Consider the following 13,730-nt stretch of genomic DNA (forward strand, 5'->3'; position numbering starts at 1 on the left):
TGCTTCTCCGTAAACATATGCGTCTCCACAAGGTGGATCCGTTGGTGGAAAGGGTGCACCTGCTCCACGAAAACCCACAGTACGCCTGCGTGGCGTTCCCCGAGGGCCGCCAGGATACCGTCTCCCTCAGGGACCTGGCACCAGCAGGTTCCACCCGCACACCACCCCTGGCGCCACCCTCCCCTCCACTGCCGCCCCCATCACCCCCCCTAGGACCGTCCATCCTCCCCCTGCCCACCCCCGTTGAAGAGGATTTTGGCACGCTCCCGGAGTCAACTTCGACCACGACAGCGCCAACATCGCCGTCACCACTTCGTCAATCTCAAATAACCATCAAGGCACCGGACTGGCTGAACCTCTGACCGGCCCGCCGGATGCCAAGAGACATTTTTGTACTGCTCTGTCAATATTAAAAATTTCTAATTGTATATAGTTATCCACCACCCCCGCCGGACTCAATTTTAATAGGGGGTGAATGCGGTAAACCACTGTGTTCTGATATTAGGGGTTGTACGGCACTACAGGATCACCTGTGGCCCCTGTATGCTAGCTCCGCCCAGGAGGCGGGTTATAAATATGCATGGTCTCCAGCTCGCAGCTATTTCACCAGCTGCTGTGGAGGGCCACACATCTGATGCTAATAAAGCCTCAGTTTGCATTCAACTTCGTCTCCAGTCAAATTGATCGTGCCTCACTCCTCTCCAAGGCCGCTTCGATGCAGGGCCCAAAACTGCTCACAATATTCCAAATGCAGTTTGACCAGAACCTTATACAGTCTCAACAGTGCATCCCTGATTTTGTATTCTAGCCCTCTCGAAATGAATGCTAACATTGCATTTACCTTCCTAACTGCCAACCGAACTTGCATGTTAACCCTAAGAGAATCCCGAACTAGGACTCCTAAGTCCCTTTGTGCTTCAGATTTCCGAAGCCTTTCCTTATTTCGAAAATATTCTATGCCTTTATTCTTCCTACGAAAGTGCACAACATCACAGTTATCCACATTGTTTACCATCTGCCACTTCCTCAACACTACCTGTCCCTCTACATATCTTTGTATCATCTGCAAACGTAGCAACAATGCCGTCAATTCCTTCTTCCAGATCATTAATGAATAGTTGTGGTCCCAACACTGACCCCCGCGGAATACCACTAGTCACTGGTTGCCATCTTGAAAAAGACTCCTTTATCTCCACTCTCTGCCTTCTGCCAATCAGCCAATCCTCTATCCATTCCAGTACCTTGCTCCTAACAACATGGGCTCTTATCTTATTTAACATCCTCCTGTATGGCATCTTGTCAAATGCCTTCTGGAAATCAAAATAGATCACGCCCACTGGTTCTCCTTTGTCTAACTTCCTGTTTACACCCCCAAAGTATTCTATCAGATTTGTCAGGCATAACCTCCCCTTGATGAAGCGGTGCTGACTCAGCCCTATGTTATCATGCACTTCCAAGTACTCAGCAATTTCATCCTTTTTTAAAAAACAATTTAGAGTACCCAATTCATTTTTTCCAATTAAGGGGCAATTTAGCGTGTCCAATCCACCTATCCTGCACATCTTTGGGTTGTGGGGGCGAAACCCACGCAAACACGGGGAGAATGTGCAAACTCCACACGGACAGTGACCCAGAGCCAGGATCGAACCTGGGACCTTGGCGCCGTGAGGCAGCAGTGCTGTCCACTGCGCCACCGTGCTGCCCTATTTCATCCTTAATAATAAATCTAAAATCTTACCAACAATCAAAGTCAGGCTAACCGGCCTATAAGTACTAGTCTTCTGCCTCCCTCCCCTCTTAAACAGGGGTGTTACATTAGCCATTTTCCATTCTCCTGGAACACCCGACTCCAGTGATTCCTGAAATTTCACCATCAATGCCTCCACAATCTCCTCAGCTATATCCTTCAGAACCCTGGGGTGTAGTTCCATCCGGTCCGGATGATTTATCCACCTTCAGACCTTTCAGTTTCCCCAGCACCTTCTCCTTAGTGATGGTCACTACACTCACCTCTTCCCCTTGACTCTTGAAGTTCTGGAAAGCCACTGATGTCTTCCACTGTGAAGGCATAGTACCTATTCAGTTCCTCTGCCATTTCTGGGTCCCATTGCTATTTCTCCAGCCTCAATTTCCAGTGGTCCATGTCCATTCTTGCCTCTCTCTTACCTTTGATATATATATCAAAAAAAAAATTCTCGCAATCATCATTTATATTACTAACTAGCTTACACTCATATTTCAGCTTTCTTTTCTTCATTGCAGACACTAATAGTGTATATGACAATTTCATTGAAATCCACAGTAGAGCCCCAGGGGTGAGGGACCAGTCTGGATCTCTCTCCCGTTGGAAGTGCAGATTGCAGCTCTGGTTGCAAAAGGAAGAAAAACAAGTAGAACGCTCACTTCAGCATATGGGGTCTGTGATATATGCTGCTGTGCATATGGGGTCTGTGATATATGCTGCTGGGTCTCATGATTTTCAGAATCTGAAACTAATATTACACTTGCTATGCTGCTAATCAGTGGGAACTCAAATACATGGTCCAGTTGAATAGCAATGGTTAAAATTGACTTTCCTAATACTGCAAGTCTCTCAGGATAGCAGCGCTTGCTAGGTCTCTGGCATTCCCCAAAAAGCACGACACCAATGGAACATGGGAAGCAACACCAGGCCCCTTAGGAAAAAGCAGCAGGGCTACAGCTCTCAATTTCTCCCTGCCAAGACCATGGACTTTTGTAGCACATGAGCAGTCAATCACTGGTTTCCAGATTAAATCAAGTGGAAGCAGTAGAATGAAGTTCAAGTATGGCAAATGTAGGCATGCAGGGAAAGCACAGTATTAGGAAATGTTGATTTAGCTTCTGTTTACTGTGGAATTTAATGTAACAAAATAGAATTTGTGCTGATGTACTTTATATTTAGAGTCATGCAGGAATGTGTGCACTTATTTGATGCTTACTTGTTCAAGCAAGTGACGATTTTTGATGTATTTATTTCGGGGAAAAGAGGTGTGTCATGTGGTACGATGGCGACTGGAATAAAGGAATTTCCTATATTTGACATTTGAAAGAGCGTGGGGTTGGGGGGGGGGGGGCGTGGAGGTAAGGCTCTGGTTTCAAAGGTAGACTGTTATACAGACGAGCAACTTTAATGCTGACCTGTACTCTGATTTCCTTTGAAGAAAATGTCTGTCTCTCCTTTATGCCATCCCTTGTTGCTGTTCTCCCTTCTCCACCATAATGGCATTCAAGGCCATGCTGACAGGGCCTAACAAAGGTGCTCCTGAGAATCCTTCATTGCGGGGCGGGGTGGGGGAGATTATGAAAATCTCCCGGTGGTTGCACTCTTTCACAATTAGAGAGGAGCATGTTGGATGTTTAGGTAGAATGCCAAAAGAATTTCTGCAAAAATGGTTCACAGCTGCAGTTACTCTTCTGTGCTCAAAAACTCCTACCTTCTGCCTGTTTCAGCTCCCCAGAGTACTTTTTGAATTACATGAAGCAAAGCTGAACTTCCTGCATTATCGTATGTTTAAAGGAGGTCAGCCAGGACACAGCTTGCAGAATTCAGAAAGATCCAAAAAGTGAGGGAATTTGGAGGAATCTAATCTGGGGTGGGAACTGATGTAAGCAGTCCCATTTTCTTCCCAAAAACCTATTTGTTTTAACCCCAAACAGTGAAGAATTGCAAATTATGAGGAGGATAGTGCAGAATGTCAAAGGGACATAAACAAGTTCATGAAATGGACACAAATGGCCAATCGAATTCAATGCAGTGAAGAGAGGTGATTTGGTAGTAAGAACATGGAGAGAACATATAAAATAAAAAGTACAACTCTGAAAGAGGAGGAGGCGCAGAGGGAGCTGGGAAATCATTGAAGCTGGCAGGAGGTTGAGAGATCAGGGGCGAGGTTCTCCGACCCCCCGCCGGTTGCCGAATTCTCCACCACCGGATATTCGGCGGGGGCGGGAATCGCGCCGCGCCGGTTGGCGGGCCCCCCCCCCCCCACGTTTCTCCGGCCAGGATGGGCCGAAGTCACGCCGCTAAAATGCCTGTCCCGCCGCCGTAAATATCTTACCAGCGGGACAAGGCGGCGCGGGCGGGCTCCGGGGTCCTGGGGGGGGGCGCGGGGCGATCTGGCCCCGGGGGGTGCCCCCACGGTGGCCTGGCCCGCGATCGGGGCCCACCGATCCGCGGGCGGGCCTGTGCCGTGGGGGCACTCTTTCCCTTCCGCCTTCGCTACGGTCTCCACCATGGCGAAGGCGGAAGCGACTCCCTCCACTGCGCATGCGCGGGACTGCCGTGAGCGGCCGCTGACGCTCCCGCGCATGCGCCGCCCGGAGATGTCATTTCCGCGCCAGCTGGCGGGGCACCAAAGGCCTTTTCCACCAGCTGGCGGGGCGGAAATTCATCCGGCGCCGGCCTAGCCCCTCAATGTTGGGGTTCGGCCCCCAAAGATGCGGAGCATTCCGCACCTTTGGGGCGGCGCGATGCCCGACTGATTTGCGCCATTTTGGGCGGCAGTCGGCGGACATCGCGCCGATACCGGAGAATTTTGCCCCAGTTAATAAGTTTCCCGGGCTTTATTAATAGGGACATAGAGTAAAAGGGGGGCGGTCGGCCGTGATGCAGAGTGAGGCCAACAGCGCAGGCTCAATTCCCATACCGGTTGAGGTTATTCATGAAAGCCTCACCTTCTCAACCTTGCCCCTCACCTGAGGTGTGGTGTGTGGTGAATGTATTACGGCAACAATTCACCACTGTTGCATTGTACTATGTTGTTGCCCTATGGGCTCCACCTATGGACCATTGTATCACATTACATCGTATTGTATCATGTTGGTGCCCTTGTGGCCTCCACCTCTGGCTCTGCCCCCTCGGGGGAGTTATTTGGATCTGCTGCCCTGCAGGCGTCTCTCAGTGCAGAGCAGTCGCAGGCAGGCACAGTTCCAGCTGATTAAAACCACTGTTCACTTCAACTCTCCGTCTCGTGTGAATTGATGGTCGCATCATGGTGACCCGCAGGTTAAATTACCATCAGTGAGCCCTCACCTTCAAAGGGGAAAGCAGCCTAGGGTCATTTGGGACTACAGCGACTTTTACTAGAGTAAAAGAGCATGTAAGTTATGTTGTATTTATATTAGTGACTAACTCAGCTTCAGTTGTGTATTGTGTCCAGTTCTGGATGTCACATTTTAGGGAGGATGTGAAGCATTAGAGAGGGTGGAGAAGAGGTTTGCGAGAATTATTCTAGGGATAAGAAACTTCAGTTATGAAGATAGATTAGAGAAATTTGGACTGTGTCCTAAGTGAAAAGAAGGTGAAGAAGAGATTTGATAGAGGAATTCAAAACCATGAGGGGTCTGGACAAAGTAAGTCGGCAGAAAGTGTTCCCACTCGTGAAAGGATCAAGAATGATATAAACAGATATAAACTAATTAGCAAAAGAAGCTAAATTTTTACACAGCGAGTGGTTAGGGTTTGGAATGCATTGCCTGAGAGTGTGGTGGATGCTGGTTTAACTGAAACATTCAAAAGGGAATTAGACTGCTATCTGAAAAGAAATACTATGCAGTGTTATGGTCAGAAGGTGAGGGATTGCTACTAGGTGAATTGCTCATTCGGAGAACTGATGCAGACATGGTGGGCCAAATGGCTTCCTTCCGTGCCATAAAAATTCTGTGATGATTCTGTGATTGTATGCTGAGACTGTGTGGTAATTCTCCCCATATTTTTTACAGCAGACATTTGTTTATTGCAATATTCCAATGTCAATGTACCATCAAAATGCAGTATGATAAGTTTGCCTGAGTTTTTTCATTAAACTATTCAGATTTTTATTGGTCCCAAAATCACATATACAAGTAGTTACCCATGTAACAATAATTGTCATGGTAATTCTTGTTAAGATACAACTTCCACAAAATTATTGTCCCAAAAATATTATTAATGTCATTAATAATGGGAAAGGGTAATTGCTTGTGAGGTTTAGATTTATAAAGGGTAAATCGGATCTTTTCATTTTCATTGGCATTTATTCAGATCTGATAATCTAGGTTTTGTTTTTGTGTCACCACTGAAAAATACAACAGTAAGACAAGTTTGAAAAAAAACATTTTATCAGTTGATCATGAATAATCACAAATGACCCCTTTTCAATTGTTTTTTCTAAATTACAAGGTATCAGAGTGAAATACTCATTTGCTGACATATATATGTTACAAATACATAAACAGAAGTTTTGAAAACTTAGAATATTTTCCAGAGCAGTCATTAATTCATATTTACACTATAGATTTTTTCTGATATTTGTATAAACTCCCAGGTGTATAATAAAAAATAGAAACTGCTTTCATTTTATACAAATTATGATTAATTGCATGAATGCCTCTTGCAGATGATTGATTCCACATTGGCATAATCACTTTTGTGCATGCTTTCTCTTGGAGATGGCACTTTTTTCGGTGGTCTGGGAGGAGCACCTTTACTTGTCTGTTTTGGTACAGCATAGTCATCTGCAGAAGGATTGTATGGATATTCATAACCTAAGGAGTCATTCAGTCTGCCTTGCACTTTCCATGCTTCACTTAATTCTTTTGCTTCATCGTAAAGCAAAGAATCATCACTAATTTCATATATGTGCTCATTCTTCTTATGATTTGTTTTTTGATTGAACACATTTGTGCATTCTGGTTTATTAGATCCACTGTACACCGTGTCATAAAGGGATTCAGGATGCTGAGTCATTACAATAGAAGGAATGCTCTTTTTAACAGAATTATGTTCATTGTTAAATGAACCTATTTTGCTGGGAAACCTAAAAAAAGACTCATTGATTTTATGTGGTAGGGTATCCTCTCCACGAGCTGTAATGCTGCTTTGCTGCCTTCCTATTGGCCTTGGTATGGATTTCGTACTATTTGGTGGTTCCAGAGGGAGTGTCAGATGACCCCCTCCTGGACTTGTTTCTGAATATAGTGTAGTCCGATTCTCAGCTGTATAAATGTCTGCTGATAATTTAGAATTTACTTTATCATGTGATGCAAATAGAGGAGATGATGGGAAACTGTACTGAAACCTGACTGATGATTTACTTAGTGGAGTACTTGCCTGATGATCTGGAGGAGCATCATAACATAAATGATGCATGCCTTCAGAAACATCTGATATTAGAGATGATACTCTTTTGGCTAGTTGAGCTTTCTGTTCAGCAGTATGCTCCTTATGAGACCGTGAGCTACCTGAATATTGCTTGCAAGTAACCGAGTTTTCAGGGAATAAACTGTAACTTTCTAAAGGATCAGAATTACAACGCTCCTCTTCGCTATCGTCCTTTTGCATCTTTACAGCAGCATTTACAGACAGAAAAATCTGTTTTCCCTGCTTCGTTTCGAACTCAAACCTGCCTGGACCAGATTTGCATCTTCTTCCAGATTCAATTGAAAACATTCTCTGTAAAATGTAAATGGTAATGTGGTTACAAATTGTTGCATGAACAATACAGCTTTAATTCTGCAGTGCTATTCTGCTAATATGGTCTTCTGATCTCCACCAGCATGGGTCCCCACTGTGAATACGCTATTGTGGAATTATACCTTACATCTTGCCTCCAATATCAACAAAATACACCTTTCAGTTTTCATAAATTCTGCCTTCCAGGATGCAAGGTGCATTTTCTGTGTGAGAATGGCAAGACTATTGGTCCAACGACAACCTTGATCCTCATAACAATTATAATAATGTTCATTGAGCTCACCAGCGAAGAGCAGTGGAAATTCTGGCTGTTGCTAGTGTCACCACAGCTCTCACTTAGGTGGTACAGGGATCTGGTTGGGGAGCATAGGAATTGGGCCCAATTGATTTCTTTAATGTAGGGTCTGGTTCAATGCCCAAGTAAGTTCCTTTCCTTTTTGGTTGGGCCTAACAGGTAGCTTCTCCACCTGCCACAATACCCATCTCCTTCAAAGACACCTATCATGCAAATGCAGCAGATGTAACACCTAGCCTTTTATTTCCTTTTTCTGCACCATAAAAAGTACCAAACTCCTTCCAGATGAAGCAGTGGTTTACCCATACTTCTTTCTATTTACTCACTCTATTTGCTGCTCTCCTCTACATTGGAAACACCAGGAAAAAAAATTCTGCTCCGTTTAATGGGATGAATGAGTTGGGTTTGTGGAAATTTGACCAAAACCAATGGTGGAAAACGATCGGACATTTACCAATACTTAGTGACAATACTAATGGGGATGGCATTATATTCAATGAGTACTACTGAACAATGACATATGAGTGGCAGTCATAACATTCATTTGACACAAGTACATAACAAAGCAGCATAACGGGCACACACTAAATCCTCTGTTTAAATATGAAATTAAAATTTAAAAAATAATGAAGGGTACCTTGTCACCACCAAATCTTCTTAGAAACATATAAGGCCATTCATAAACTATTTGCTCTGTGATGATATTTTTCAAAATCAGTGCATCTTTGCCTGCCTTCAGAAGATACATTCCACTGAGTTCACATCGCTCTGAAGCATCTGTTCTTCTTATCAAGACTTTATACTCATTTGCTGAAAATAAGGAAGTAAAATCAAGAGTGAAAAAAATGTAACATTGGTCATTGCCAGCGCAGTGTCTTAGTGGTATTAATCCAGAGACCCAGGATCATGCTCTGGGGACCTGGGCTCGAATCCCTCCATGGCAGATGGTGAAATTTGAATTCAATAAAAATCTGGTGCGGGATTCTCCGCAATCGGCGCGATGTCCGCCGACCGGCGCCAAAAACGGCGCGAATCAGTCCGGCATCGCGCCGCCCCAAAGGTGCGGAATTCTCCGCATCTTGAGGGGCCGAGCCCTCACCTTGAGGGGCTAGACCCACGCCGGACTGATTTCCGCCCTGCCAGCTGGCGGGAAAGGCCTTTGGTGCCCCGCCAGCTGGCGCGGAAATGACTTTGCCGTGCGGCGCATGCGCGGGAGCATCAGCGGCAGCTCACGGCATCCCGGCGCATGCGCAGTGGAGGGGGTCTCTTCCGCCTCCGCCATAGTGGAGACCATGGCGAAGGCGGAAGGAAAAGAGTGGGCCCCGATCGCGGGCCAGGCCACCGTGGGGGCACCCCCCGGGGCCAGATCGCCCCGTGCCCCCCCCAGGACCCCGGAGCCCGCCCGCGCCGCCTTCTCCCGCCGCTAAGATAGGTGGTTTGATTCTCACCGGCGGGACAGGCATTCCAGCAGCGGGACTTCGCCCCATCGCGGGCCGGAGAGTCGCCAGGGGGGGGACCGCCAACCGGCACGGCGCGATTCCCACCCCCGCCGAATATCCGGTGCCTGAGAATTCGGCAACCGGCGGGGGCGGGATTCACGCCAGCCCCCGGCGATTCTCCGACCCAGCAGGGGGGTCGGAGAATCCTGCCCCTGAAGTGTAAGCCTAAAAAAGGTGACAATGAAACCATTGTCCATTGTTGTAAAAACCCAGCTGGTTCACTGATATCCTTTACTAATAATCTTTATTGTCACAAGTAGGCTTACAATAACACTGCGTTGAAGTTACTGCACATTCCGGCGCCTGTTGGGATACACAGAGGGAGTCTTTCGGGACTTGTGGGAGGAAGCTGGAGCACGTGGAGGAAACCCACATCGACATAGGGGGAACGTGCAGACTCCGCACAGACAGTGACCCAAACTGGGAATCGAATCTGGAACCCCAGCGCTGTGAAGCAACAGCGCTAACCACTGTGCTACAATGCCACCCATAGGGAAGGAAATCTATTCTCCTCACCTGATCTGGTCTATGTGCGACTTCAGATCCACAGCAATGTGGTTGACTCTTAAATGCCGTCAGGGATGGGCAATAAATGCCGGCCCAGCCAGCGAAGCCCACATCCGATGAACTCATTTTTAAAAATTATAATGCTACTCCCCTGCTTTTTCTTGCATTCCCTTTTCTCCCTCCTGAATGTAGTGCTTCATGTATGAACAGGAGAAATAGACTTTGAGAACAAAAGGGAAATCCTCAACAGAGGAGGGAATTGTTATCTCTTGCAGCTGCTCAAATAATGAACCTTGGCCAAACAAAATGCTTTCAAAGCATGTCAGGACTGTTGCAGTCATTGGACTGTCCTAGTAGTTTCTACACTATGCCAACAAGGTGGAGGAGACAACACCGGGTGGCAACTGACAGAACTCAAGAATGCAGAACACTCCCCTGCCAAGCCCCATGCACATACAACAAATAGCTGGGAATTTCCCTTTCCAAAACTTGTCAAATTTCATTTTTGTCACACTGTTAACCATTATTGGAACCATGGAATAAGCTGATGATAACTATTGTTCCATCTCTCCCAACCACACACATCCACTAGGTGCAAAAAGTTCCATTATCTTTTTTTTTTAATAATTTTTATTAAAGGTTTTCGTAAAATATCAATAACAAAATGAGAAAGAAAAAAGAACCCAACAGGGTTAAGTACAAAACACAATCTAAAAAAAGCAACCCCCAAACCTCTCCCCCCCGTATATAAATAATAAATTAACATTAACACCCCGACTTAACACAACAGGTGTATACACCCCCTCAGACGCTCCAGTGTAAATAACATGAACAAAAATAAAGTTAACCCCCCCCCCCCGCCTGAGCTGCTGCTGCCATTGACCAATGTCTATCATTCTGCCAGAAAGTCTAAGAACGGTTGCCACCGCCTAAGGAACCCTTGTACCGACCCTCTCAAGGCGAATTTCACCCTCAAACAGTTCCATTATCTACAGCCTCATAAGATAGCTTACAGTTTTCTACTTAAGATAATTACACAATATAAATGTATGTGTGTGTCAAGATAGTTTCAACCTATTAGGATGGCCAACAGCTAACTTAGATTATTGTAATATTTTCATGCTCTTAGTTTTTCTGTTTCGTGTCATGAGTGAACCATGGTAGGATTTGTATATAACCACAGGTTCGGAATTTTTACAGTGCAGGAGGCTATTCAGTCCATTGAGTCTGCACTGGCTGGCTCTCTGAAAGAGCATTCTATATTTTATCCAATCCTACTCCCCTGCTTTATCCCCGTAACCGTGCAAATTTTCCCTTTTCAGATAGTAATCCCTTTTGAATACCTCGACTGAACCTGCATCGATCATTCATTCAGGGAGTTCATTGCAGACTCCAACCACACTCAGCATGAAAAAAGTTTTCCTCACATCACTTTTACTCTTTTTGCCAATTATGTTGACTCTGTGACCTAGAGCTTGATGTAGCGGACCCGTAAGCTGCGGGCACAAGTCCGATAATGGCCGCTAAATCTCACGAGTGGCCATAAATGGGATTTGCCCCAGCAAGATCTCAGCTTGAGATTGCCCCTGCCCCTCGCCACTGACATAGTCAGGTTCATGCACAAAGGTGCGGCATGTGGCGCAGTGGTTAGGACTGGGACTGCGGCGCTGATGACCTGGGTTCGAATCCCGGCCCTGGGTCACGGTCCGTGTGGAGTTTGTACATACTCCCCATGCCTGCATGGGTTTCACCCCCACAACCCAAAGATGTGCTGGTTAGGTGGATTGGCCACGCTAAATTGACTCTTAATTGGAAAATAAAAACAATAAATAAATAATTGGCTACTCTAAATTTATTTTTAAAAAGGTTCATGCACAGAACGTGTGTGAAATTGTCCTCAATTAATTTTAATAAATTAACATATGCTTACTGCTTTGATGCCATAAAATCTGCCCACGCTTATCCTCCCACCCGCCTAGCATGACATCACGCCAGTGCGAATCACCACTGGTTTTCAAAAATGAAAACACGTCATGATGACCAAGTACAGTAAGGTATATCCCCCGGGTGGTGTGGGGCATGGCCCATACCCTGGTTCTTCTCCCTGGTACCTTCCCCTGGCAGTGTCGGGAGATGCTACTCTGGGTAGAACCACTGGTGTGCCCTGATCTTAGCATTGTGCTGGGGGGGGGGGGGGGGCGGGGGGGGGGGGGGGGGGTTGATGCCCTGATGCTTTAGGGGGGGACACAATGTCCGTCTGATCCAAGCTTCTGATGTATTCTTCAGTGGGAAGTTTTGTTCCATTTACTCTGTCAATACCCCTCAGAATCTTGAATTAGTCCATCAAGTCTCCTCTCAGCCTTTTTTCTCCAAGGAAAACAGTCCTAACCTCTCCAATCTATCCTCATAGCTACAGTTCTTTATCCCTGGAATCAGTCTTGTGAATCTCCTCTCTATTCATTATATATATATATTTATATGAATTATTTTTTAAAATAAATTTAGAGAGCCCAATTCATGTTTTCCAATTAAGGGGCAATTTAGCATGGCCAATCCACCTAACCTGCACATATTTGTGTTGTGGGGGCGAAACCCACGCAAACATGAGGGGAGTGTGGAAACTCCAAACACACAGTGACCCAGAGTCGGGATCGAACCTGGGACATCCGTGGCGTGAGACTAATCACTGCGCCACCGTGCTGGCCTCATATATATATATATAATATATATGTATAATATATATATATATATATATATATATATATATATATATATAGAGAGAGAGAGAGAGAGAATTTATATATATATACACACACTCTGCTCCTGACATTTACCCGAAATCCTTTTCCCCTTAAATGGAGCATGAGAAGCAAAACTGCAGATTTCCAGAATGCAAGCATAATGCCTCAGTAACATAACCCATTAATTGTATTTCTGGTTACTGGGAAGAATGCAGTGTTGATTTCTATGTTTTTATAACAACTTTTTATCTGTTGAAACTGGTCTCTATCATGTAAAACAATTGCTATAAACAGCTCCATTAGGCTTCAGAAAGTTATTTATATACCAAAGAAATATTGACGTTTTATGTTATCACAACTGAAATGCACTAAAAATGCCACAGAAAATAAAAATGCCGGATATAAAGGTGTCTGTCGTGTTGGGTGTTCTGGTTCACAAACAAGCCAACAATGCTGGAAGTGGTGCAACGCTATTTTATTAACTGTTCAACTATGCTAACATACTGTAAACGTGGGTAGAAGCAATACCAGCTTAACTGTGGACCCTTTCCTATCACTAGCTATGGTGAGGCACTCAGCACATGGTGAATGTCTGTGATGCAGGCTGTGAGCTCTGTGCTCTGAGCTGGCTGCTGCTAGAATGAGCGGGAACTCTCCTGTTCCCTGTCCTTATAGTGCTTGTGCTGTCACTGGTGATTGGCTGCGGCGTTATGTATGCTGGTTGGTCCTACTGCATGTCCATCAGTGTGTGCATGTGATTGCACCATAATGTACTGATGTATATTATGACAGTGTCCAGTAGTAAACCAGCCACAAATCGGCCTGTTGGGTATAAAACCAGCTGAACACACACCCTAAGTCAACACGTGTAATGGAGGTTAGCTCCAGGGCTATCACCTGTATAATCCCACACATCTGATGCTTTGTTGCAAGTAGGCCAAACTTTTCCAGCCTTTCCCACTGATGGGTCTTCTGGTTCCGCCAATAGTGGTCCCCAATGGCAGAGAGTGCGGGGCATGCAAAACCTGGCAGACAGATACACGCCACTGGCCAACAGCGGGTCGCCTCAGCCGACAGAAAATACATCACGGGGGGGAGGCCCGTAAAATCCTACCCTGAGACTCTCCCTCTGCTGCCCATTTCTTCACTTGTACCATAACCAAAGTTCATCCATGTCCCTTGCAGTCGCTGATCTATACTTGCTCCCAGTTGAA

General features: G+C 45.6%; 1 protein-coding gene across 1 annotated transcript in view; it reads right to left on the minus strand.

Annotated features, from left to right (window-relative positions):
- Positions 1 to 6,102: 6,102 nt before the first annotated feature.
- LOC140393223 (docking protein 1-like) overlaps positions 6,103 to 13,730 on the minus strand; it is a 74,047-nt gene continuing 66,419 nt past the window's right edge. The window contains exons 4-5 of the mRNA XM_072479463.1: positions 8,407 to 8,579; positions 6,103 to 7,453 (exon numbers count right to left, since the gene is read on the minus strand). Of these exons, the coding sequence (XP_072335564.1) occupies positions 6,374 to 7,453; positions 8,407 to 8,579 (1,253 nt within the window). The 3' untranslated portion in view covers positions 6,103 to 6,373. The remainder of the gene's footprint in view (positions 7,454 to 8,406; positions 8,580 to 13,730) is intronic.

The sequence above is a fragment of the Scyliorhinus torazame genome, chromosome 16, assembly GCF_047496885.1.
Source record: "Scyliorhinus torazame isolate Kashiwa2021f chromosome 16, sScyTor2.1, whole genome shotgun sequence".
In the NCBI taxonomy this organism is placed as follows: Eukaryota; Metazoa; Chordata; class Chondrichthyes; order Carcharhiniformes; family Scyliorhinidae; genus Scyliorhinus; species Scyliorhinus torazame.